Source organism: Amia ocellicauda, chromosome 6 (assembly GCF_036373705.1).
Source record: "Amia ocellicauda isolate fAmiCal2 chromosome 6, fAmiCal2.hap1, whole genome shotgun sequence".
In the NCBI taxonomy this organism is placed as follows: domain Eukaryota; kingdom Metazoa; phylum Chordata; class Actinopteri; order Amiiformes; family Amiidae; genus Amia; species Amia ocellicauda.
This window is the reverse complement of record NC_089855.1, coordinates 34,367,200-34,393,255: the sequence shown is the minus strand read 5'-3', so window position 1 is coordinate 34,393,255 and position 26,056 is coordinate 34,367,200. Positions and strand designations below refer to the sequence as shown.

Sequence of the window (26,056 nt, the reverse complement as noted above, 5' to 3'; positions counted from 1 at the left end):
ATGCCTGCAGAAGAAAGCATGAATCATTCAAGATGATCGTTCGACTCCTTTGGTGCTCAGGTTCATATAAAACCTGGATGACCTACAGCATGTGGATCCCCACTCTGGACCACCCCTGTGTCTGCTGGTTTTCATCCCAGCCTGTGTTAAGATCTTTAGACAATGGACAATGCTGAAATAGTGTCACAGATGATAATTAGCTCCTTAATCAACATTTGTTATTATATTTATATTTTACTTCACTTTATGCAATATGGCTTGTGTATTTTGTTTGGTTACTATATTGCCTTTACTTTGTGTGTTGATTTATCCTTCACTTTATTGTTTAATTTTATTATTATTATTATTATTATTATTATTATTATTATTATTATTATTATTATTATTATTAGTTTGATTGTTTGCATGTGTGCCTTATTTTGGTTTCTTTGAGCGAATCACTGCTGCACCAGTGGCAGAACTAGAGTTTTATACATGGGGTGGCCAGGGGGTGGCCTAGGCTACTTCAGGAGGTCCATAGTAGGGTTGGCAGTGCTCTAGGTTTGCTGGCTACGGATCCGGAGTGGCTCCAGAGGTTCAGCTCCAGCTTCAGGCTAGCTACAGAGCTGATGGAGGCCCCCCGCTCCAGCTCCAATTTGGCTCCAGCAGCCCCAGCTCCACACTGTGGCTCCGGGTCCACCTGCTTTTAACCAGCTCCAGCTCCGGAGCCACAAAAACAGTGCAAATTAGGATGGGATCATTATTTATAATGTTTCCTTTTTTACTTTTTTTATGTAAATAACTGTTTAACAAAACCAAAATATCAATAACAAAAATCTGTTTAACCATTCAAACATGAAAAAGTAGAAAATTGTAAAGATGTCTGTGGCATTTAGGGTTGCCAGCTGGCCAGTTTTTTAGCTGTCTGTCCGGTATTTGTACACTACAAGGCCAACAGTATGTGGACACCCCTTCTAATTAGTGTATTTGGCAGGTGGGAGACTCTGAGCCCAAGTAGAGGAAGATTCTATGGTCTGATGAGACCAAAATAAAGCTTTTTGGCCTCAACGCTAAGCGCTACATTTGGTGCAAGCCTAACATCATCCTGAGAACACCATCCCTACCATGAAGCATGGTGGTGGCAGCATTACACAAAATGGATGCAGCAAAGTACAGAGAAATCCTGTAAGAAAACCTGCTGAAGTCTGCAAGAGACCTGGGACTTGGGAGAAGATTTTCCAGCAGGACAATGACCCCAAACCACAATGGAGTGGCTGAAAAGCTGAAAAACAAGAAGGTCAGTGTCCTGGAGTGGTCCAGTCAAACGTCCGGATCGAGATTCAAATGAGAATATGTGGAAAGAGTTGAAAATTTCTGTTCACCAAAGGTCCCCATTCAACTTCATGGAGCTTGAGTAATTTTGCTAAGAAGAATGGGCAAACATTGCTGTGTCCAGATGTGCAAAGCTGGTAGAGACTCATGGCTGTAATTGCTGCCAAAGGTACCTCTACCAAATATTGACTTATGCATTCAATTATTTTCTGTTTTGTATTTGTAATTCATTTAGAAAAAAATGCAGATAATATTTTTCACTTTGACATTATGGAAATGTTCGGTGTTGATCAGTGGCAAAAACTCCTAATTAAATCCATTTTGATTTCATGTTGTAACACAATGACATGTTGAAAAGTCCAAGAGGGGTGAATACATTTGAGAGCCACTGTAAAATCAAGCCACACTGCAATCTCCTTAGACATTAGCATTGGCAGTAGAATGAACTTTACTGAGAGCTCAATGACTTTCAACGTGGCACCATCATAGGATGCCACCTTTCCAACAAGTCAGTTTGTCAAGTTTCTGCCCTGCTAGAGCTGCCCTGGTGAGCTGTTAGTACTGTTATTGTTAAGGGGAAACGTCTAGGAGCAACAGCAGCTCAGCCGCAAAGTGATTGGCCACACAAGCTCACAGAACCAGACTGTTGAGTGCTGAAGTCTGTAGTGCATAAAAATAGTCTTTCGTTGGTTGCAACAATTACTTCCAAGTGCCAAATTGCATCAGTGACCAGAAAAAATCTAGTGGATCTAGTGGAAAGCCTTCCAAGAAGATTGGAGTCTGTTATTGCATCAAAGGGGGGACCAACTCCATATTAATGCCCATGATTTTGGAATGCAATGTTTTATGAGCAGGTATCCACATACTTTTGGCCATGTAGTGCATGTACTTTGACTCCCTGTCCAGTACTTTTGGAAGATGTCTGGTTATCTTAAGTACTGTAATCTATTGTTATCAGTATACAATTTGTCCTCAACACTCCCCCCATTGTCGTCTAATTGCCAGCACCCCCTCCAGGTTGACATTTCGCAAACCCCCCCTCACACCAGGGGTCCGGTATTTTCGTATCTCAAAAGTGGACAACAAGGTGCCGGGGGCATGACTCCTGCATGTGACCTTAACTCCCTGGTAACCAACTTTTGGACAAACTAGTCAGGACATTTCAGATAACAGATGGCTATCAAATTAGATTAATTTAGGCATATGAAGAATTTGGTTGGAATAAAATAATTTGGAAATACTTAAAACTTAAGAATTAAAATTGACTTTCCTTCTTTTCTTTTCATGAGAGATGTGCCCTGAGATTATAGAATCACTTCTTGAACGGAGTGAGAAAGGGAAGGTGTCATATAATTACAATTAATAAAAAATAATGTATTATGTACTAATAGTTGGGAGTGAAAACTGATCTTACTGTAGAACCCCCAACACACAACAATACCAATGAAGTTATATATTTTGATAATTCAAGAAAAATGGACTTAATATCTCTGAGAGTTTAATGGAGGGGGGGAGAGAGTGGAGTAGCTCCATGACCTAGCTTCAGATCCAGCTCCAGGTTCCGGAGCGCTCCGATGAGCCTGAGTCCAGCTCTGCTCCGGCTCCAGCAATGCCAGCTCCAGCTCCGCTCCGACTCCAATGCATGGCCAACACTAGCGTGGGTCTCAGCAGATAGGAACCTTAGACATAGTTTTTCAAGGGCTATAAACTTTCCTGAACTTGCTTTACACCAGTTATCTACCTGCCTGTCTTTATGAAAGGAAAAGGAGACCACCACTTGCTACAATATGTATAGCAAGAGAATCCCGCTGTACAACAATCTACATATAATTGAATCAGTCATGATGCCATTAAGACAGGTAGTGTCTAGCAATACCACTAGATTGCTCATGTTGGCATTGAAGGACTTTCCTTGTGCATACATTGTGTTTCTCCAAAATTCAATTTAATCTTCCTGTTAATGTCACCTCATAGTGGGTGATAGGGGTGACATGATACGTGACCACACCACATCTTTTGTTTAACAAGAGAGGACCTTATATACCCACTCTCTCTCCCTCCCTGGGCACACTCAACGGGACCCCAAGACTCCACCACACGGAGTGGGTAAGTTTTAATGAGAATATTTAATTTTACAAATGCCAAGACAGGGCACAAAGACTGTACTTGAGCAGGGAACACAATACAATGGGACTTGGGGAAATAAATCAATCCTATTACTAAAATTGCCTTTAATAAAAGGGGCACATTAAACATTAAAAACCCTACCCAAAATAACACAAGAAAATAATAACAAAGGAACTAACTGTGAATCTATAAAAACCCAATATCCCTATTAATAGAAGGAAACAACAACAACAACAAAACAACAGTATCTCTTCTACTTTTTTACAGGAGACATGCAGCGTCACCGACAACTGCAGGTAGGTGTGACTGCATAACAAGGACCCTCCTTAAGTTTTGTTTTGTTTTTAACTTAAATATATCTACATGCTATTTGATCTGTGGTGCAATTATTCTAAAACCCATCAGCTAGCATCATGTATGCATTGCTAATAGTTGTCTGTAGTCAAAAGCGTATAAGGAATTAAACATAGAAGAGCTAAACTGATCCAAATGGATCGAACTGTGTTAAACACGTAGTGATTTCAGAGTAATGAACACAAGGACAAGTATTATTCAGACCAGTTTTTCCAAGACCGGTTCTTTGGCCTCTTGGCCCACTCCAAGTTCTTGATCTAACCATAATTCACTCACATATTTCAGAATTATCATATTAGATATTGTTTTAAGTTTTTGTATCTTATTTATTTATTGAATTTGGGACAATGCATTCCATAACATGTGATTCACAAAAGCATATGACATAATGAACTAATTCTTTATTGGTCTACTGAAGAGATCTCCAACACTGGTTCCAGAGGTCTTCTCATTTCATTCCAATCAAACTCTGTATTTCTCAGGGTATGTATGTGTTGGACGAGATCTATGAGATGAATACCCACTGATGGAAGACACTGGTACAATGAAGCTCTCCAGGTACAGAGTTGCAGACTGCTCGACAGGCTTTTAGAATGAGTGATTTTAGCTGTTGACATTCTGTTGTGGAATGCAGAAGACAGGAAGGTGTGGATCTCGGCTCCTCACTGTTCCTGTTGTCTTGGGCTGCAGTGGCTCTTAATCAGCACTCTCTCCTGCTTCCAGGGAGCATTGAGCACCACAAAAACACACTGGAGGGCCTGGGATGGAACAGAAGGCAGACATTCAGGGGCAGAAACACTCTCTTACAGTATCTGAAGAACTCTGATGGGAAGACAGCTTTCGAATAATTGTATGCCTTGTAGAAGTAAGATTATTGAGAATTATTGGGAGTGCTGATATTTCCTCATGAGCACTGCTACTGCATGTCATTGTAGAAAGCACCTGCAATTATGCACTTCAGGTATCAGTTATCATGACAAAATTTTACTATGTAAACTACCCTCAGTGTTGATAACACATTGTTCAAGATTACCTTTGCTTGTGCAGGGGCTGTCACAACTGGGCAAGACTCCAGGTCAGCACTCTTTCCTTTCTTACACTGGGTGAGCTGCAGCTCCACGTCCATTGTGTACTCCCCTCCACCGATGGCCTGGAACAGAGGGTTGTACTGCTCATTCACTCATTCACATGTTGAAAGTCTACATGACTACATGACTGCAAGATTATTACTTAAATGACAAAACAAATAACTGGAAAGTAGCATTAAGAAATGTTAGGTATCTCTTCTGACTTCAATATTCAATACAAATTGTAACTATGCAGTGAGCATTATCTTGAACCCATGTAAACTTTCCAAAGATGCATACTGGTCATATTCATATGTCATCATGTCCACCAATAAAGCTAAATACTTTCTAATAGCTTATCAGTTTTTGATGAATTCGAACACTGCTCTCAGACTGACTAGCAGTCCTTCTTCTGCTTCAAACAAAGTGGACATCAAAAGTTTACCATACTCTACCTTCATTGTGACTGTGTCAAACTTGGTGATTTTGTAGAGGCAGGGCTCCTTGCTGAAGTAATTGAAGGACTCCAAGGCGAAGGCAGCGGAGTCACGGACCTCTAGGCTGTTGGGATCGGCATCAATAGCTTCTAGAGGAGCTGCTGATACAGTGAGGAGAGCTGAGGAGAGGAGAACGCAGAGGAACTGCCAGAAGTCTGCCATCTTCTACTGCTTTTCACACTGAAGAGAGGGACTGTAGACTGAGCAGCACACTGGGCCTTTATATAGGACAGGGCTCAGTGCAGCCAGCCATGACTGGATCACGGTACCATGTTTACTCTGCCTATCAATCTGTTAGATGGTTGATTAACAATGTTCTAGCTCATTTTCAACAATTGTGTAATATTTTAGAATGCAAACACAGTGTCAGCAATGTTTGCTGAATTAATTTAATATTTCATCTTGGGTATTGCAGAACTAATGACGGTCAAACATTTGTTAATAGTTTCTGATTAGATATCATTGTTTAATTTTAAATATTGACATCATTACATCTTACAAATGCCATGATTATTGCCCACGTAGTCTTTTAACACTACAGAGAACATAAATCTGTTACAATTGCCATACTGGCTCTAAATGTTCAGCAGGGATGCTTCTGAAAATTCTACGCTTAGCTTAGAAGGTGAAAGAAGAATCCAGAATATTTACAATGATCATACAATTTATTTTGATGTGTTTTATATGAAATGGAGTAATGCAAAACATAAAATTACGTGTTCAGATTTTACATACACACATTCTTTTAAATAATTAAACAGTGTAATATATGCAGAGAACACTAAATTGGCTAGTTGATTTCTCTTCCACACAGGAATTGAACCAGCATGCCATTTTGTAACATATTCTTAAATGTTAGATGAGGGGAATACACTTTTTGGTGGACGGCATGAATCCAAGTAAATGATTGATTCAGCATAAAGAATATATGTTTTAAATGACAATTGCTATTCTTCCATATCTCCAAATTGGTGGTTTGAAATAATTCACCAGCAATGAGTTACTACTCATGTTAAACAGTCATATTTATTAATCTATGTGTGCTGCGGTATTGAAATTAAATTAATGTTGTTTTGTCATTGCATGCTTTCATTTTTTCTCTGTTATTTCAATCTGCTGTTCTAATTGCTACATTCACTCTTAACTGATTGAATAAGTTTCATATTCAAAATCCATTCTACAACTCTTGCCAAGTCAGAATAAACAGTACTAGCACAGCATTATTTGTAATGTAAATAACATAATTCTTTAATATCACATACCAGAGCAAATCAGGTGCTTTGCGATTGCAACAAACCAGCCATTTCTTTTGGAGTTGAATATGCTACTGTCATCATTGCCTACCTGTATTAGTGGGAGCTGGAATTTCTTAGTGTGCGCAGAGATTTGAACTGTAATAGGCAGATAATTCAATATAATACTACAGTGGCAAAGTGTAGGTTCAAATTAGACCTTGCATGTTAGTACTCTACATGTCTTTTCCACCCTATCAATGCTATTCTGAATGCTTCACAGAAAACTGCATACACATTTTTATGCTTGTTATTATTTTGAATAGAAGATAAATTGGGATGAATCTACAACATTGATGGTCTACATCTAAACTGAAGGGGGGCAAATGCATTGGGAGAGCATATGTGTAGAGATCTTAGAAAACAAACAAGATATGTCAAGTGTTCTCTGAGTATTTTCCAGAGGTGTTTACAAAAGAAAAAATCAGATAGCATGCCACAGGTTCTCTGACGTATATCAGGATAAATCAAGAGGAGGTACTAAAGGGACAAGCAGAACTAAAAACTAACATCACCTGGGCCAGATGGTATACACTCACCTAAAGGATTATTAGGAACACCTGTTCAATTTCTCATTAATGCAATTATCTAACCAACCAATCACATGGCAGTTGCTTCAATGCATTTAGGGGTGTGGTCCTGGTCAAGACAATCTCCTGAACTCCAAACTGAATGTCTGAATGGGAAAGAAAGGTGATTTAAGCAATTTTGAGCGTGGCATGGTTGTTGGTGCCAGACGGGCCGGTCTGAGTATTTCACAATCTGCTCAGTTACTGGGATTTTCACGCACAACCATTTCTAGGGTTTACAAAGAATGGTGTGAAAAGGGAAAAACATCCAGTATGCGGCAGTCCTGTGGGCGAAAATGCCTTGTTGATGCTAGAGGTCAGAGGAGAATGGGCCGACTGATTCAAGCTGATAGAAGAGCAACTTTGACTGAAATAACCACTCGTTACAACCGAGGTATGCAGCAAAGCATTTGTGAAGCCACAACACGTACAACCTTGAGGCGGATGGGCTACAACAGCAGAAGACCCCACCGGGTACCACTCATCTACACTACAAATAGGAAAAAGAGGCTACAATTTGCACAAGCTCACCAAAATTGGACAGTTGAAGACTGGAAAAATGTTGCCTGGTCTGATGAGTCTCAATTTCTGTTGAGACATTCAGATGGTAGAGTCAGAATTTGGCGTAAACAGAATGAGAACATGGATCCATCATGCCTTGTTACCACTGTGCAGGCTGCTGGTGGTGGTGTAATGGTGTGGGGGATGTTTTCTTGGCAAACTTTAGGTCCCTTAGTGCCAATTGGGCATCGTTGAAATGCCACGGCCTACCTGAGCATTGTTTCTGACCATGTCCATCCCTTTATGACCACCATGAACCCATCCTCTGATGGCTACTTCCAGCAGGATAATGCACCATGTCACAAAGGTCGAATCATTTCAAATTGGTTTCTTGAACATGACAATGAGTTCACTGCACTAAACTGGCCCCCACAGTCACCAGATCTCAACCCAATAGAGCATCTTTGGGATGTGGTGGAACGGGAGCTTCGTGCCCTGGATGTGCATCCCACAAATCTCCAACAACTGCAAGATGCTATCCTATCAATATGGGCCAACATTTCTAAAGAATGCTTTCAGCAATCTACAACATTGATGGTCTACATCTAAACTGAAGGGGGGCAAATGCATTGGGAGAGCATATGTGTAGAGATCTTAGAAAACAAACAAGATATGTCAAATGTTCTCTGAGTATTTTCCAGAGGTGTTTACAAAAGAAAAAATCAGATAGCATGCCACAGGTTCTCTGACGTATATCAGGATAAATCAAGAGGAGGTACTAAAGGGACAAGCAGAACTAAAAACTAACATCACCTGGGCCAGATGGTATACACTCACCTAAAGGATTATTAGGAACACCTGTTCAATTTCTCATTAATGCAATTATCTAACCAACCAATCACATGGCAGTTGCTTCAATGCATTTAGGGGTGTGGTCCTGGTCAAGACAATCTCCTGAACTCCAAACTGAATGTCTGAATGGGAAAGAAAGGTGATTTAAGCAATTTTGAGCGTGGCATGGTTGTTGGTGCCAGACGGGCCGGTCTGAGTATTTCACAATCTGCTCAGTTACTGGGATTTTCACGCACAACCATTTCTAGGGTTTACAAAGAATGGTGTGAAAAGGGAAAAACATCCAGTATGCGGCAGTCCTGTGGGCGAAAATGCCTTGTTGATGCTAGAGGTCAGAGGAGAATGGGCCGACTGATTCAAGCTGATAGAAGAGCAACTTTGACTGAAATAACCACTCGTTACAACCGAGGTATGCAGCAAAGCATTTGTGAAGCCACAACACGTACAACCTTGAGGCGGATGGGCTACAACAGCAGAAGACCCCACCGGGTACCACTCATCTCCACTACAAATAGGAAAAAGAGGCTACAATTTGCACAAGCTCACCAAAATTGGACAGTTGAAGACTGGAAAAATGTTGCCTGGTCTGATGAGTCTCAATTTCTGTTGAGACATTCAGATGGTAGAGTCAGAATTTGGCGTAAACAGAATGAGAACATGGATCCATCATGCCTTGTTACCACTGTGCAGGCTGCTGGTGGTGGTGTAATGGTGTGGGGGATGTTTTCTTGGCAAACTTTAGGTCCCTTAGTGCCAATTGGGCATCGTTGAAATGCCACGGCCTACCTGAGCATTGTTTCTGACCATGTCCATCCCTTTATGACCACCATGAACCCATCCTCTGATGGCTACTTCCAGCAGGATAATGCACCATGTCACAAAGGTCGAATCATTTCAAATTGGTTTCTTGAACATGACAATGAGTTCACTGCACTAAACTGGCCCCCACAGTCACCAGATCTCAACCCAATAGAGCATCTTTGGGATGTGGTGGAACGGGAGCTTCGTGCCCTGGATGTGCATCCCACAAATCTCCAACAACTGCAAGATGCTATCCTATCAATATGGGCCAACATTTCTAAAGAATGCTTTCAGCACCTTGTTGAATCAATGCCACGTAGAATTAAGGCAGTTCTGAAGGTGAAAGGGGGTCAAACACAGTATTAGTATGGTGTTCCTAATAATCCTTTAGGTGAGTGTATTTCCAAGTACTTTAAGAAATTAGAGAAATTATTTTTAGGCCACTAACATAAATATTCCAACTGACTCTTAGAACAGGGGAAGAGCCAACTGATTGGAAAAAGTGTCATACCTATCCACAAGAAAAGGGACAAAACTGATCCAAGAAATTACAGACCAATCAGTTTCACCTGCATTACTTGTAAATTTTTTTAGAAAATGATTAGACAGAAAATAGAGGAGCATCTTAATGTAAAACATATTCTTGGTGATAGTCAACAGGGGTTTAGACGAGGCAGGTCATGTTTTACTAATTTATTAGTGTTTTTCGAACATGCAACTGCAGCTGTACATGACGTGAAAGCATATGATATGATATACTTAGATTTCCAGAAAGCTTTTGATAAGGTTCCACACTTAAGACTGATCCTAAAATTGGAAGCTGTAGGTATTCAGGGTAATATAAGTAGATGGATTGTTATCTGGTTGATGTATAGGATATGGAGGGTGTCAATAAGAGGAGTTGCTTCTAACTGGAGTGGGGTTGTTAGTGGATCCACATGGATCCGTATTAGGGCCTGTGCTTTTTTTCTAATCTTTATTAATGATTATGACTCTGGTATAGTTAGCAAACTTGCAAATTTGTAGATGGTACTTAAATAGGTGGCTCAGTAGATACAATCCCAACAGCACAAGTCATATAATCTTAGCACCACAATGGGTGAACTGCAGCTTAACCACTTGACTCTGATGTCTATTGATCACAGAGACTTCATACTTATCAATCAGTGAGTTTGCTTAAAAGAAATGCAGGAAAATGATCCACTGACATAACATCATCGGTAAGTCGGATATTTGTAATACTTTACATTGACCTCACAAGAATCTCAATTGTCGTGCTTGTGCAGCGCACATTTCTGCAGTTCTGCCACGGATCTGTCCTGCTCTACCAATGGGAGCACTGGGATTCTGCAGATGTGAGCAGAACCGCAGAAATGTGCGCTACATGCACATGGCCAAATATTTGAGTTGCTGTCGTTTTATGTGAGACTGGAGTATTATTGGTTAAACTAGGCTTGTCTGCTCCTATTGGCTAGAAAGACTGAAGTGGGTTTGGCACAGTGCATGATTGACAGTTGGTCTGTTCGTCTGGAAGTTCATTGGTCCGTCTGGAAGTTCGTTGGTTTGTCTGTAAGTTTGTTTGGAAGTTCATTGGTTTGTCTATAAGTTTGCATGGAAGTTGGTCTGGTTGTCTGGAAGTTCATCGGTTTGTTAGGAAGTTTGACTGTTTAATGAATAGACACATTAATTACATAATTGATCAGTGTAATTACAGATTCATTGACACACGAATCTGACAAATTAATAAATTACTTCACAGATTCCTGGATGAATTTACTACTCGATGGCCAAACTGCTGGCTGCATGGCCAAATTGACGAATTTCCGAATGAATTTCCCAATGAACTACCAAATTGACGGACGAACACTTTTGGCACAAATGGCCCTCCATAGGATCCACTGTTTGTACAGCCCCTCCTTATCCCCTGCTGTGCTCCACTCTCCAGCCACAAGCACCTATTAGAAATACCCCAAGTCCATACTTGATTACTGCCAGCAGAGATAAGGTCCCTCTTTGGAAGCAGAGTCATAGAGCCTGGATTAGGCCAGCCTGGGAGAGAGACACACTGTAAAGGAGGGTGAGAAAGGGGTGTATGGAAACCATTTGTCGCTGTGCAGACATTTGTCCTAAGCCCTCTTTCTTGTCTCTCTCCTGTTGTGTCGGCTGTGCCGTCGGGAGGACGATTTTTCACTACTACCATCACTTTATTTATGGCATTTGCAACAAGACAACAGTCTGGGGAAAGGACCCAAGTGCAGAGCAATATCAAATTCAAAAACAGGCAAGTTTCAAGGGTTGGTGAACACAACATCAAAGGAGATCCAAAAGGCAAAGTAAGATAAGAGGTCAACGATCAGACAGACAGCACAAGAGAGGGGATACGAGTCAATCAGGAGTCAAAAGGAAGGCAGAAGATCAAAAGTACTAAAAGACTAATCACTGAAAGAATTGACACTCTAAGGGAGAACAAGACTTCACACAGGAAGTAGGAAGCAGGGGAGTATATATGTGGGGTCTGATTAGAAGGAGAATTTGAGGCAGGTGAGTACATTTTTCTATAACTGAGGGTTTGATAATTCAATAATTAAGTGAATATTGTCACGGATGGTGACTCTGTTAAATGTATGACGTTATTATATTACCTTATTCTATTTATTAATTAGTTTGCACTTTTCATTCACATGTTTTTCTTTTCACATAGTATTATTGAGTTATTCTTATCACTGACTCTGTTATGTGGTGTTGGGATTTAAATTGTTTTCAGGTGTGAACAATTGAGTTGTGCTGTCCAACCTGCAATTGAATTGGTCTTCCCGAGAATCCCATAACCGATTGTTTTCACCTGTCTCCCTTTCTTTGGGGCAATATAGGAAAGGAAAACAGTCTTCCTTGGCACAGCAAGGATGCTGTTTAAGCCAAGCCTGCACACTTGATCACGCCAAACCCGAAGTAAGCCACAGTTGTTTGGCGGTATAGAGGGATTCCTATGGTACAGAGGCTACAGGGACCAGGATGGCATACGAGATAAGTGAACTGCATTCCGCTTTTCCAGTTAAAGAAGACAGCGGACAGACTGAATTTGTAAATCGTTGGTTCAGAATTAGAAAATTTGTAAATTTCAGTGGTTCGAGTAATACCTCTTTCCTCCGGGTTCAGACACGACTTCCCCCCTCAAAGACAAATAGCAGGGATCTGTTATTGTTTATACAAACATTAAGCATTTGTCATTTTATCTTTCACCTGAAGCTCTACCTAACTTCTGGTGTTCCTTGAGTTGGAAAGTGTCTGAGGAGATAAAAAAGGGACAACAATTAGTTTTGTTTGTGCTGCTATTCATTGACTGTTATCTCTATGGAAACATTCATCTGTCCAGTGGAGATTGTCATCCTCAGATCCTAAATACTGAGAAGAACATTAGTATTTTAACATTTTTCTTTTAGGGTTTTTATTTAGGTGTGATATTTTATTAAAGGCAGTTATAGCAATTTTTTGTTCTCTCATGTTACCTCAGACTTCTTGTCCTGAGGATAGTGACTACCTGCCTGTATTTTTCTATGTATTGTGAGAATAAATATAATTGCACCTGATTTGGTGTGCCAAGACCTGAGGGCCCTGTGCGGGGAGGGTGTGAGAGTTCCTTGACTCTAAACCAAGGTGGTGTAGTCTCATGTCATGGCTAATACACCCTATAGCTTGTGACAATAAGACAGGTGAGTCAGGAACTGAACATGAGAAGACTGGTGCTATGGTGATATTTGGCGGTGGACTAAGGGATGTCAAGGGGGGAATATTACAGCATTGGTGAGGAAGAGTGATTTCCAGACTTAAAAGACAAGTGCTGGAAAACCAACCTAGCATTCCTCAGTAACATCCAGCTCAGCTGCATTAGCCTCATCTATGTTGTAGTAGAGTATAGAGTATATATGAATTTCCAAAACATGTTTTTTGGCCTCTTGGCTCAGTCCAGGTTCTTGATCTAACCACAATTCAGTCACATATTTCAGAATGATCATATTAGATATTGTTTTTTGGTTTTGTATGTCCTTTATTTATTGAACTTGGGACAATGTGATCAAACAATCACCTTTTCAGATCTTCCATAACATGTGAATAACAAATTCATATGACATAATGAACTAATTCTTTATTGGTCTACAGAAGAGGTTCCCAAAACTGGTTCCAGAGAACCACAGGGTTTTCTCATTAATTCCAACCAAACTCTAAATTACCCAGGGTATGTATATGTTAGATTAGATCTATGCGATTGACACTCAGTAATGCAGAAGGCATGAATGTGTGGTTCTCAGCTCCTCATTGTCTCCATTGTCTCGGGCTGCAGTAGCTCTTAATCAGGACTCTCTCCTGCTTCCAGGGAGCATTCAGCACCACAAAAACACACTGGAGGGCCTGGGATGGAACAGAAGGCAGACATTGAGAGGCAGGAACAAATCATTCTCATACAGTATATGAAGAACTCAGATGGGAAGACAGCTTGCTAATAATTCTATATCTTGTTGATAAGTGGGAAACATTTACGTTAACTTGTTCTCTACACATGTATTGTTAATAAATTCATATATTTCATTCAGTAACAGTGGCAGAAGATGTATGATTATTTACAAATATTGGGAGTGCTGACATTCTACTGCTACTGCATGTCATTGTAGAAAGCACCTGCAATGGTTTACTTAAATTATTATATAATTATGACATCATTTTCTCTGTTAACTGCCCTCAGGTTTTAAACGCATTGTTAAAGTTTACCTTTGCTTGTGCAGGGGCTGTAATATCTGGGCAAGACTCCGGGTCAGCACTCTTTCCTTTGTTACACTGGGTGAGCTGCAGCTCCACGTCCATTGTGTACTCCCCTCCACCAATGGCCTGGAACAGAGGATTGTACTGCTCACCAAACACTTCATTGTGCAGCACTGTGACAGCCTGCCACTGAATCAAGTCCTCAGGATATGACTACAAGATTACTTAAATGACTGAACAAATAGCTGCAAAGTAGCATTAAGAAATGTCAAGTATCTCTACTGACTTCAATATTCAATACAAACTATAACTATGCAGTGAGCATTATCTTGAGGTTTGCAGGTGTAAACTATTCCAAAGATGCATAATGGTCGTATTCATATGTCATCATGTCCACCCAAAAAAGTTAAAGCTTTCTAATATCTTATCAGGTTTAGTTGAATCCAAACACTGCTCATAACCTGACTAGCAGGTTTTATTTTGCTTCAAACAAAGTGGACATCAAAACTTTACCATACCTACCTTCATTGTGACTGTGTCGAATTTGGTGATTTTGTAGAGGTAGGGCTCCTTGCTGAAGTAATTGAAGGACTCCAGAGCGAAGGCAGCAGAGTTGCGGACCTCTTGGTTGTTGGGATCGGCATCAATAGCTTCTAGAGGAATTGCTGACGCTGTGAGGAGAGCGGAGGAGAGGAGAATGCAGAGGAACTGCCAGTAGTCTGCCATCTTCTAGTGCTTTTCACACTGAAGAGAAGGACTGGAGACTGAGCAACACACTGTGCCTTTATATAGGACAGGATCATGGGACCATGTTTACTCTGCCTTTTAATCTGTTAGATGGTGGATTAACAATGTTCTTGCTCAAATTTAAACTATTGTGTAATATTTTACAGTGCCAGTAATGTTAGCTGAATGAATTTCATATTTAATCTTGTATATCCCAGAACTAATGAATGTCAAACACTTCTAAATACTTGTTGATTAGATAGTATTTTTATTGTTGACATAATTACATCTTACACATGCCATAATTATTTCCCATATATTCTTTTAATACAACAGAGAAAATCCAGAATATTTATAATTATCATATTTAATTTTGATTTCTTTTATTTGAAATTGAGTATCGCAAAACATGAAATTACTTGTTCAGGTCTTATTTGTGAAGTAAAAACATAAATTCTTTATTTTCTTCACATTCATTTTTTTCTATATTGGTATTTTAATCTGCAGCTCAGATTGTTACATTTACTCTTAACTGATTGACTAATTTACATACTAAAAATCCAGTCAGAATTAACAATACTAGCACAGCATTTTTAAATAACATAATTCTATAATATTAGATACAAGTGCTTTGCTATTGCAACAAACCACCTGTTTGATTTGGAGTTTAAAAAGCTACTGTCATCATTGACTACTTGTATTAGGTGGGAGTGGAAATGTCATAGTGTATGCAGGGATTTTAATTGTAATAGGTAGATAATTCAATACAGTGGCACAGTTACAGTGTAGGTTCAGATGAGACCTTGCATATTAATATTGTATCTGGGTCATTCTCCCAAAACATGCAGTAAATCCGAGACCTGGCTGCTCGGCCTAATCCTCAGTCTGTCGTAAGAGATCTCGCCCGTGTGAGGGGCGCCCCTGCCGGCTTGCACCTGCACTACAGCCCACGGCTGCAGCTGTAGGAGATCTCGCTCTCCCAGCGTGCTGCGATCGAGCCCTGCTAGGCTCTACCATCCGTGATAGTGGCCCCTGCATGCTAGGCCCCGCTTCGGGCTGGTGGTCTACTAACCTCGGGCCCTATGGACTCCGGACAGCGCGTCACCTGTGGGCCTACACAGTGTTGGTTGCACAGCGTTTCTGTACCAGTGCAGCATGGCTTCGGTGTGGTTGATGTGTAGTTGCCCCCATTGTTGGCTAGTGTACCGTTGCCGGGTGGAGACACACTTACAGCGGCCAGTCCCACTAGGCGCTCCACTTTGTCTCAAGGGTACCCTAGTTGCTGTGTGCCTACGGTACCTGCACTGATCAGCGCCACTGCTGCACGTTTCCTACTGGCATGCCGTGTGGCACTCGAGAGACCCCACTCTTCCACTCGCCCCCGTCGCTGTGCTGCTTGCGGCCACTGGCCTTGCCCTCCTGGAATGTGGAGGTCATCTGTCCTGTCTGTCTGGGCACCCCCAGGGGCCAGTCACGTTCAGGACGCTGCCGCCAGAACGAGCAAGTGTAGGGGCTCAGTGGAGCCAAGTTTTCACCTCTACCTGAGCCTCTGTCTCCTCCTCCAGTCCAGCAGTTTTGGAAGCAGCCACACCTGCTGCTCCAGCTATGCCTGCTACTCTGGTTGTGCCTGCACAGGCAGCAGAGTGAAGAGGCAGACCGTCGGAGTGGCACCCCCGGGTCCCCTCCTCCTCTTCCTCACCACCGCTGGCTCCCTCCCTGCCGAGGCTTCGTCGCAGGTCCAGCTCCGCAGACAGACAGCAAGATGCTGCAATCCTGACTTTGAACAGCAGGATGGACCAGATCTGCGCTATCCTGTCTGTGCAGGTGGCCCAAGCAGCACCCAGCCTTGCCCCCTCCTACCCCACTGAGCAAGGACACTCCCCTTGCTCCCACAGGACAGGACCGGGAGCTCTGGGTGGTGATACAAACGGCCGTGGAGTGCCTTCCCTCTGACCCAACCCCCCCACGCTCCAGTTTTGAGAACGGGCAGTGGTCACAGTGGCCCTTCCAGGCTGTCTAGATGCTACCGGACCTCCTGGCTGAACTGTGAGCCACCTGGGACCACTGGGCAATGGTGCCCATCCAGGCAAGGGCTGGGGAGGCCTACACCAGGACCCAGGGTGCAGGGAAAGAGGGACTGCTGGAGTTTACCCGTGTCAATTGCACCATCGCCAACGCCACACCAGAGATAGCAGAGATAGTGGTCGGCGGATGATCTGGTGGTAACAGTCATGTGCTATCGCAGTATTCCTACTGCTGGTGGACATTTTGCTCTTGGGACCAAGACGGGGGTCATGACCCAGTTACCTTCACCATTGGGTGCGCGTCACCTTTTATACAAACAGGAAGCAGGAAGGGACCTGTTTGAGTGACTGACACAGGGGCCAATGGCAGTTTTCATATAGAGATTGTTTGATCAGTTTCCTTTTTAAGTGCACTGAAACCCCTACCCCTCCCCCTTGGGCAGTGCTTCCAACTTGAAAGATAACATTTTGCTACCTGCTGGGTTATTTATCATTTATTTCTGATGTTTTCCTGCTGTACACTTGCACAAAAAGGTGTCACAGTGAACCTGTGAACAGTTCATTTGTTAACTAAGTACGGTGTTTGACATGTGGGTTTGCGTTCATGTAGCACAGATTTTCTCATTTCTGTGCAGATCTGCGCTGCTCCACCAATGGGATCTGTGGAATTGTGCAGCTCTGTGCAGAACCACGGAAATCTGTGCAACACGAGCACAACCTGCAACAATCATAAAATAAGTACACAAACAAAAACCTTTTAATTGTAATTAGATTTTTTTCAATATCTCAAAACTCATGGCCACAGAAAACCACCAGAAATTAACTTAGTCACACAAGTCCATATTTTTTGCTGACTGAAGTCTCTCTTGTAACCTGAATCAAAAATGAGACACCACAGACAAAATAACTCTTTCCACTCCCTACCCATAGTAACCATTGTAAATTTAACAACTGTCATCTTTCCACCAACAGTAGGTTATGTTTAAATGCAGAATCAATGCTCTTATTTGTTGCCGAGTGCAAGAAAACGTCCCATTAATGTACCGATCGAACATGATTTGGGGACATTCGCAGAAATAAATCATTTTTAATTATTGCATTACACTGCATGCATTCTCATCCAAATTCATATAAAACTGAGTAGTTATATGCATCTGATAAGAAATCACGACTGTAGTTTCTATTCAATACTACGAATGGCAAAAAAAGTGTGCTTAAAGACACCAAACTCAACATAGGAAAAAAAAAACGTTGTATTTAGTTATCAATTAATATGTTATAATATCAGTCTAAATCAGCTGATAATGAATAAGTAAGGCAGACAATATTTCTGAGCCATTTTAGTTCGGAAATATACTTGTGTTTGTGATGACTACAAAGCATGGGACAACATGGCGTCTAAAAATATTTTTGTGATCAAATTATTAATCACACGAAAATGGTAAGGATTTAAATTTTGAAACTATTATATCAATTTATTTATTTTGTATGCATTCTATCAATGCATGTTATGATTTATATTCATGTTTTTCATTTTTAACTATTGCCAATTGGTAATCACCTTCAGTGGTACATGTTTTGAGAGAATGACCCATATCTTTCTTCCACCCTATCAATGCTATTCTTAATGCTTTGCATAAAACTGCATACACATTTTTATGTTTGTTATTATTCTGAATAGAAGATACATTTTAATGAATGAAATACTTCACATTGTAAAAGCTAGGCCTTCCTTACGTAGGAAAATCTGAAGACTTGTACTCATCAAAACCAACATTTAGATAGAAAATGAAACAAGCTCTGTATAGGGCTCTTTGCAGGATCATCAGCTGAAGCCTTCCAGAGGTATACTCCTGTGGATATGCAGTCACGGCTAACTACAGAATCATTTACTAGTCAAACTAGAATGATGTTTTCCTAGGATGCCATTCATTCCACTGTTATTAGAAGGATATAATGATAAGGAAACTGATCATGCCTGCTTGCTTTGATTGCTCTTCTTCTGTTCAGGTGTAATTAGGTTGTACTGTGCAAGCACACTGTTCAGAATTGTCTTCACTCAGTCTCAGGTGCAGCTCAGTCTGGATCCTGGTGGTGTACTAAAGCCACTGCTACTTGAATTAGAATATTGTAGTGACCTGACTAAAACAGGGGGACTGTCTGTGTTCACGTTCATGTATTTTACATAGTTGCCCAATTAGCCCTCCTCATAACCGATGTTATTAAAGAGCGACTCCTTTTAACCAGCTCCAGCTCCGGAGCCACAAAAAAAAAAAAAAAAGTAGTATGGTATAAATATTTATAAAGTTTTAAAAAGTTGTGTTGCTTTGCTATACATTATTTAAGATTATAAAAGCTTCAGTGTTTTATTTATTATTTTTACTTCTAAATAACTGTTTAACATAACCACCAAAAAATCACATCTGAGTTCCAAACTGCCTCTGGAAGCAATGTCAGCACAAGAACTGTTTGTCAGGAGCTTCATGAAATGTGTTTCCATGGCCAAGCAGCCGCACACAAGCCTAAGATCACCATAGGCAATGCAAAGTTTGCCGCCATTGGACTTGGGAACAGTGTTAATTTGTCAACGAAAAGTATGACGGAAAATATAGATCAAGGACATATTTTCAGTGACGATAACAATGACGATAACGAGATGAAACACTGTGACTTAAACGATAAGAAAAATAAATGCCTTCTAATTTTAGTTGACTAAAATGTGACAAAACTAAAATTCAACACAAGACTAATGGACATACAGTGAGGGAAAAAAGTATTTGATCCCCTGCTGATTTTATACGTTTGCCCACTGACAAAGAAATGATCAGTCTATAATTTTAATGGTAGGTGTATTTTAACAGTGAGAGACAGAATAACAACAATAAAATCCAGAAAAACGCATTTCAAAAAAGTTATAAATTGATTTGCATGTTAATGAGGGAAATAAGTATTTGACCCCTTCGACTTAGTACTTGGTGGCAATACCCTTGTTGGCAATCACAGAGGTCAGACATTTCTTGTAGTTGGCAAACAGGTTTGCACACATCTCAGGAGGGATTTTGTCCCACTCCTCTTTGCAGATCCTCTCCAAGTCATTAAGGTTTCGAGGCTGACGTTTGGCAACTCGAACCTTCAGCTCCCTCCACAGATTTTCTATGGGATTAAGGTCTGGAGACTGGCTAGGCCACTCCAGGACATTAATGTGCTTCTTCTTGAGCCACTCCTTTGTTGCCTTGGCTGTATGTTTTGGGTCATTGTCATGCTGGAATACCCATCCACGACCCATTTTCAATGCCCTGGCTGAGGGAAGGAGGTTCTCACCCAAGATTTGACGGTACATGGCCCCGTCCATCGTCCCTTTGATGCGGTGCAGTTGTCCTGTCCCCTTAGCAGAAAAACACCCCCAAAGCATAATGTTTCCACCTCCATGTTTGACGGTGGGGATGGTGTTCTTGGGGTCATAGGCAGCATTCCTCTTCCTCCAAACACGGCGAGTTGAGTTGATGCCAAAGAACTCGATTTTGGTCTCATCTGACCACAACACTTTCACCCAATTCTCCTCTGAATCATTCAGATGTTCATTGGCAAACTTCAGACGGGCCTGTACATGTGCTTTCTTGAGCAGGGGGACCTTGTGGGCGCTGCAGGATTTCAGTCCTTCACGGCGTAGTGTGTTACCAATTGTTTTCTTGGTGACTATGGTCCCAGCTACCTTGATATCATTAACAAGATCCTCCCGTGTAGTTCTGGGCTGATTCCTCACCGTTCTCATGATCATTGAAACTCCATGAGGTGAGATCTTGCATGGAGCCCCAGACCGAGGGAGACTGACAGTTATTTTGTGTTTCTTCCATTTGTGAATAATCGCACCAACTGTTGCCACCTTCTTACCAAGCTGCTTGGCGATGGTCTTGTAGCCCATTCCAGCCTTGTGTAGGTCTATAATCTTGTCCCTGACATCCTTGGACAGCTCTTTGGTCTTGGCCATGGTGGCTAGTTTGGAATCTGATTGATTGATTGCTTCTGTGGACAGGTGTCTTTTATACAGGTAACGAGCTGAGATTAGGAGCACTCCCTTTAAGAGAGTGCTCCTAATCTCAGCTCGTTACCTGTATAAAAGACACCTGGGAGCCAGAAATTTTGCTGATTGATAGGGGATCAAATACTTATTTCACTCATTAACATGCAAATCAATTTATAACTTTTTTGAAATGCGTTTTTCTGGATTTTTTTGTTGTTATTCTATCTCTCACTGTTAAAATACACCTACCATTAAAATTGTAGACTGATCATTTCTTTGTCTGTGGGCAAACTTACAAAATCAGCAGGGGATCAAATACTTTTTTGCCTCAATGTACATTTCCCAATTACTGATATAACTGCTAATATTTAGGCTACTTTTTGTTAGCATGCATAAGAAACATTTTGTCAGAAATTGTGTCAAATATGCACTGAAGGCAGGATTTTTTACATTTCTCATTTTACATAATACATTTAACATTAATTTTCATGATAAATCAGCGTGGTGATGTGCTGAGTGTAGGCGAGTAAGTGGTAAGAGAAACCTTGGGATGCGATGAGAGGGCCCAGGGAGCGAGTGTAGAGAGAGAACAGGAGGAGGCCCAGGACGGAGCCTTGGGGTACGCCTGTAAGGAGAGGTTGGGGGGTGGATGAGGAACCTCGCCATGTCACTTGATAGGTCCGGTTATTGAGGTAGGAGGAAAACCAGGTGAGAGCAGTCCCAGAGATTCCAAGGTCAGCGAGGCAGGAGAGGAGGATGGAGTGATTGACAGTGTCAAATGCTGCTGAGAGATTAAGGAGGATGAGGACTGAGGAGAGGGAGGCCACCCTAGCACAACTGATGGAGCTGATGGACTGCCAGGAGAGCCGTCTCAGTGGAGTGAGCAAAGCGGAAGCCGGATTGCAGAGGATCCAGGAGTGAGTGATGGGAAAGAAATGCAGAGAGCTGATGGTGGACAGCACGCTTGATGGTCTTTGAGAGGAAGGGGAGTAGGGAGACAGGGTTGTAGTTCTGCGGAGAGGTTGGGTCAAGGGTAGGTTTCTTGAGGAGTGAGATGACAGCAGCTTGTTTAAATGCAGAGGGGAAACAGCCAGAAAGTAGTGAGGAGTTGAGGAGGTAGGAGATGAAGGGGAGTAGATCGGGAGCAATTACTTGGAGGAGGCAAGTGGGGAGAGGGTCCAGGGCACACGTTGTAGGTTTGTGATCTAGGAGGAGAGAGGAAAGTTCAGAGTCTGAGAGAGGTGAGAATGAAGAAAAGGAAGCTTGGTCGGTGGGAGACTTGGGCATGGTGGGAGAGGAGGGGGGACTGTTGAAGTGCTTGCGGATGTCTGTGATCTTGGAGGAGAAGAAGGAGGCGAAATCATCTGCAGTGAGAGATGAGGGAGCAGTGGCGGATCTAGAAAATTTTACATGGGGTGGCAAAGGAGTGGCAAGAGGTTTTGGCAGGGTGGCATGGGAGTCCCCATACAATACAAATAAAATTGTACTTCTATATGTAAATGAATTTAAAAAATATATATTTTAACAATATTTATTCTAACAACAATAATATACAACCATAATAACACTTCTCCAAGATTCTTCACTGACAATACAACATATAAAAAACTGTGCTGGTGTTATTGTCTCTGCATTGCCTTGGGTCCAGCCATGCTTTTTTAAGGCGGCTGTTGTTGTGCTGTGCAGCAAAACATTTTACAAACATATCCAAATCAAGTGCTTTTGCACGCTGTCTCTCAATACTGAGAACAACTAAATTTGTCAGACGGTTATCTGCCATTGTTGAACGCAGGGTCACTTCAGATCTGTGCCTATCCATTAAGCCATTAGACAGCTTCACATCTTTCGAAATTCACCATGGAGAATTTAGGCTTAATCCACCTCTTCAGCTTATAGCTGTTTATAGGCCTCCAGGCCCCTATTCCATTTTTATGACCGAATTTAGCGATCTCTTATCTAACTTAGCCATACACTATGATAAACTCATTATTTTGGGGGACTTTAACATACATATTGACATTAAAGATGACCCCCTCACTGTTAGTTTCTTGTCCCTATTGGAGTCTGTAGGCTTCACTCAGCATGTGTCAGGACCTACACATCGTCACAATCACACACTAGATCTAGTTATTGCCCATGGGGTACAGATTTACAACCTAATAATATCACCACAAACCACTGCCTTATTACATTTGAGCTACCTGGAGTAGAATCAGACACACAGGAGAGGAACATAGAAACTTGTTGCCTAAATCCTACTGCTATTCATAAATGTACTATTCTGTTGCCAAATGTTACCTTCATCAAAACAGGATCTGTAGATGAAGTTCAACAATACACTGAGCACTGCTTTAGATACAGTAGCTCCATTAATGACATGACAAATTAAACCAACAAAACACTCACCATGGTTTAACGAGCACACTCGCTCACTTAAAACAGAATGCCGTAGATATGAACGTAAATGGAGAGCAACAAAGCTAGAGGTCTTCCATATGGCATGAAATTACAGTATAATAAGATACAAGCAGGCCCTGTCCTCTGCTAGGACTGCCTACTACTCTAATTTAATAGAGATGCATAAGAATAACCCACGTTTTCTCTTTAACACAATAGCGACACTTACTAATCAGCAGGTAAAGCCTTCAGAGGTTATCCCCCCCAATATCACCTGCAATGATTTCATGGACCATTTCAATAGCAAAGTTAATGGCATTAGAAAACAGATAGAACTGGAAACATACACAAATATTATAGCTGATGCCTACAGTCCTTCTCAGCCCCTGCCTACCTTGGACTCATTTAACGCAGTAAATCACCAGGAATTGGTCTCCTTATTTACTAAAATTAAAACTACAACCTGCGCACTAAACCCTATACCCACTAAACTGCTAAAACAATCTCTGAAATTAATTATTCACCTAATACACAATATTATGAATGCCTCTTTATCCTCAGGATCTGATCCCGAATCGTTTAAAATAGCTGTAATTAAACCACTTCTTAAGAAATCCAGTGCCGACCCTAAGCTACTAAAACACTATCAACCTATCTCAAACCTTCCCTTCCTTTCTAAGGTTCTAGAGAAAGTAGTTGCAAACTAATTGCAAGCTTTTTGATAATCATCTTTATGAAAAATTTCAATCAGGCTTCCGTTCTGGCCATGGTACAGAAACGGCCCTGTTAATAGTATTGAATGACATGTTTCAGTCCACCGACTTAGGGCACAGCACTGTTATTATTTTATTAGACTTAAGTGCGGCTTTTGACGCAATCGACCACAAAATCTTGTTACACCGCTTAGAAAACCTTGTTGGCCTGTCTCACAATATGCTGTCATGGTTTAAATCATATCTGTCAAACAGACTCCAATATGTACAAATTAATGAGAACCACTCAAACATAACTGAGGTTAAGTACGGAGTGCCACAAGGTTTAGTCCTCGGACCTATACTTTTTTCATTGTACATGCTCCCTTTAGGTGATATAATTCGACAACATAATATTAACTTTCACAGTTACGCAGACGACACACAATTATATCTGTCAGTACATCCTAACAATACCTAAAAGATCTCCTTATCGAATACACTCCAACTCGGCCATTGAGATCACAGGAAGCCGGTTACTTAGTGGTCCATAAAATACACAAGAAAACAGCAGGTGGTCGAGCATTTAGTTATAGGGCCCCGAAACTGTGGAACGATCTTCCAGCCATCGTAAGAGATGCCCCCTCCGTCTGAAAACTCATCTGTTTAGTCTGTGCCGCCAGTGTGCCATGGACATGCAATTGCACAACTGTCTTTGGAAATGTCCTGCATTGCATGACCAGTATCTGAGCACAACTTCTTGTCTTCTTCTCTTCCAGCAACACCCCACTCTGAGGGGCCGACGAGGCACCTCGTCTCCCACCATGGAAGTCTGATGAGGCACAACCCTCCTCTGAGGCACCCCATTACGGACGGCCAGCGGGGCATCCACACCCAAGGTCTGATGAGCCATCGTCACCCAAAGGCTGTTGATGGTCCAACCCCCCGACCCCCGATGGCCGGCGAGACGCCTCCTCCAGAGGGAAAACCACAGCCAGCAGCACCGATTAAGAACTTTCTGATCTCCTTGCTGCTGTAACAACTATACTGCCTGGAGGGGAGGCAACCATTAGGCCTAGACCCTAAGCTGTGGACCCCCAGAGATTCATTTTTCTCCTATATGCCATCCATAGGAGTTTCTTGTTTTTCGCTCCTCCGTGCCTAAATGGTTTATTTATTTAAATGTTCACTTACTTTATTTTAGATCATGTAAACTGTTTACAGGTCTATATTTATTTATTTTACTTTATTGTATTTATGTATTTTATTTTGCTGTACTTTGTTGTATGTTTTCCAGTCTGTAAAGTGCTCTGTGGCTACCCTGCGAAGGGCGCTATACAAATAAAAATGGATTGATTGATTGATTTTTGTATTTGGATATATCTAAAAAAAGAAGAAGGTAGCAAATAGAATTATCTAAACTGTTTTGCATTTTTTCCACCAATCATAGCATTCATTTGATAGCAATTTTGATCAATCATATGTAATTATTATCAAAGTTTGATCATAATTACTGCTGAAACGGTACACATTTGCACATATAGCAAAACTACTTCATCTAACCCTATGGCTGTATAGAACATGCATAAAATTGAAAATAACATTTTCAAGTTATTTTAATGACCGATATGACCGGTATGTTACTGCACTGGAATTTATATTAACAGAGTGTGAAAACGTACCATGTGGTCCGGCTGGAACTGCAGCAGGATCAGCCACCTCCCTGTCCTCATCTGTCTCTTCCTCATCATTCCCTGCTTCTGTCCCACCTTCTTAATCACTTTCCTCCTCATCTTCGTCCCTCACATTCATTTTGCTTTCTCTATTTTCCCCTTCACTCATTTCCTCACCTTCTGGTCTTCTGGTCTCTCTTGCTCCTCCTGTCCACTCTTGAGCATTTTCTTTTTGAAAAAGCGGGAAATATCTCTGTTTACTTTTTCTTTTCATTTTTATAGCCCAATTCTGACCTACAGTAGTAAAAGAATCTGGTTAAAATCCATGTATATAAATACACTGTACTAGGACCACAACGAGACTAATAAATAGCCTACAATAAAAATGATCAAAGCA

General features: G+C 41.4%; 2 protein-coding genes across 2 annotated transcripts; both read right to left on the bottom strand.

The window, feature by feature from the left end:
- Positions 1-4,103: 4,103 nt before the first annotated feature.
- Positions 4,104-5,638, bottom strand: LOC136751809 (cystatin-like). The gene is made up of 3 exons (XM_066707579.1): positions 5,315-5,638; positions 4,826-4,942; positions 4,104-4,550 (listed from the first exon to the last, which is right to left on the bottom strand). The coding sequence occupies exons 1-3, from the start codon at positions 5,516-5,518 to the stop codon at positions 4,455-4,457; spliced, it is 417 nt and encodes a 138-aa protein (XP_066563676.1). The 5' UTR covers positions 5,519-5,638; the 3' UTR covers positions 4,104-4,454.
- Positions 5,639-13,682: 8,044 nt separating this feature from the next.
- Positions 13,683-14,852, bottom strand: LOC136751867 (cystatin-like). The gene is made up of 3 exons (XM_066707621.1): positions 14,649-14,852; positions 14,136-14,252; positions 13,683-13,778 (listed from the first exon to the last, which is right to left on the bottom strand). The coding sequence occupies exons 1-3, from the start codon at positions 14,850-14,852 to the stop codon at positions 13,683-13,685; spliced, it is 417 nt and encodes a 138-aa protein (XP_066563718.1).
- Positions 14,853-26,056: the final 11,204 nt, after the last annotated feature.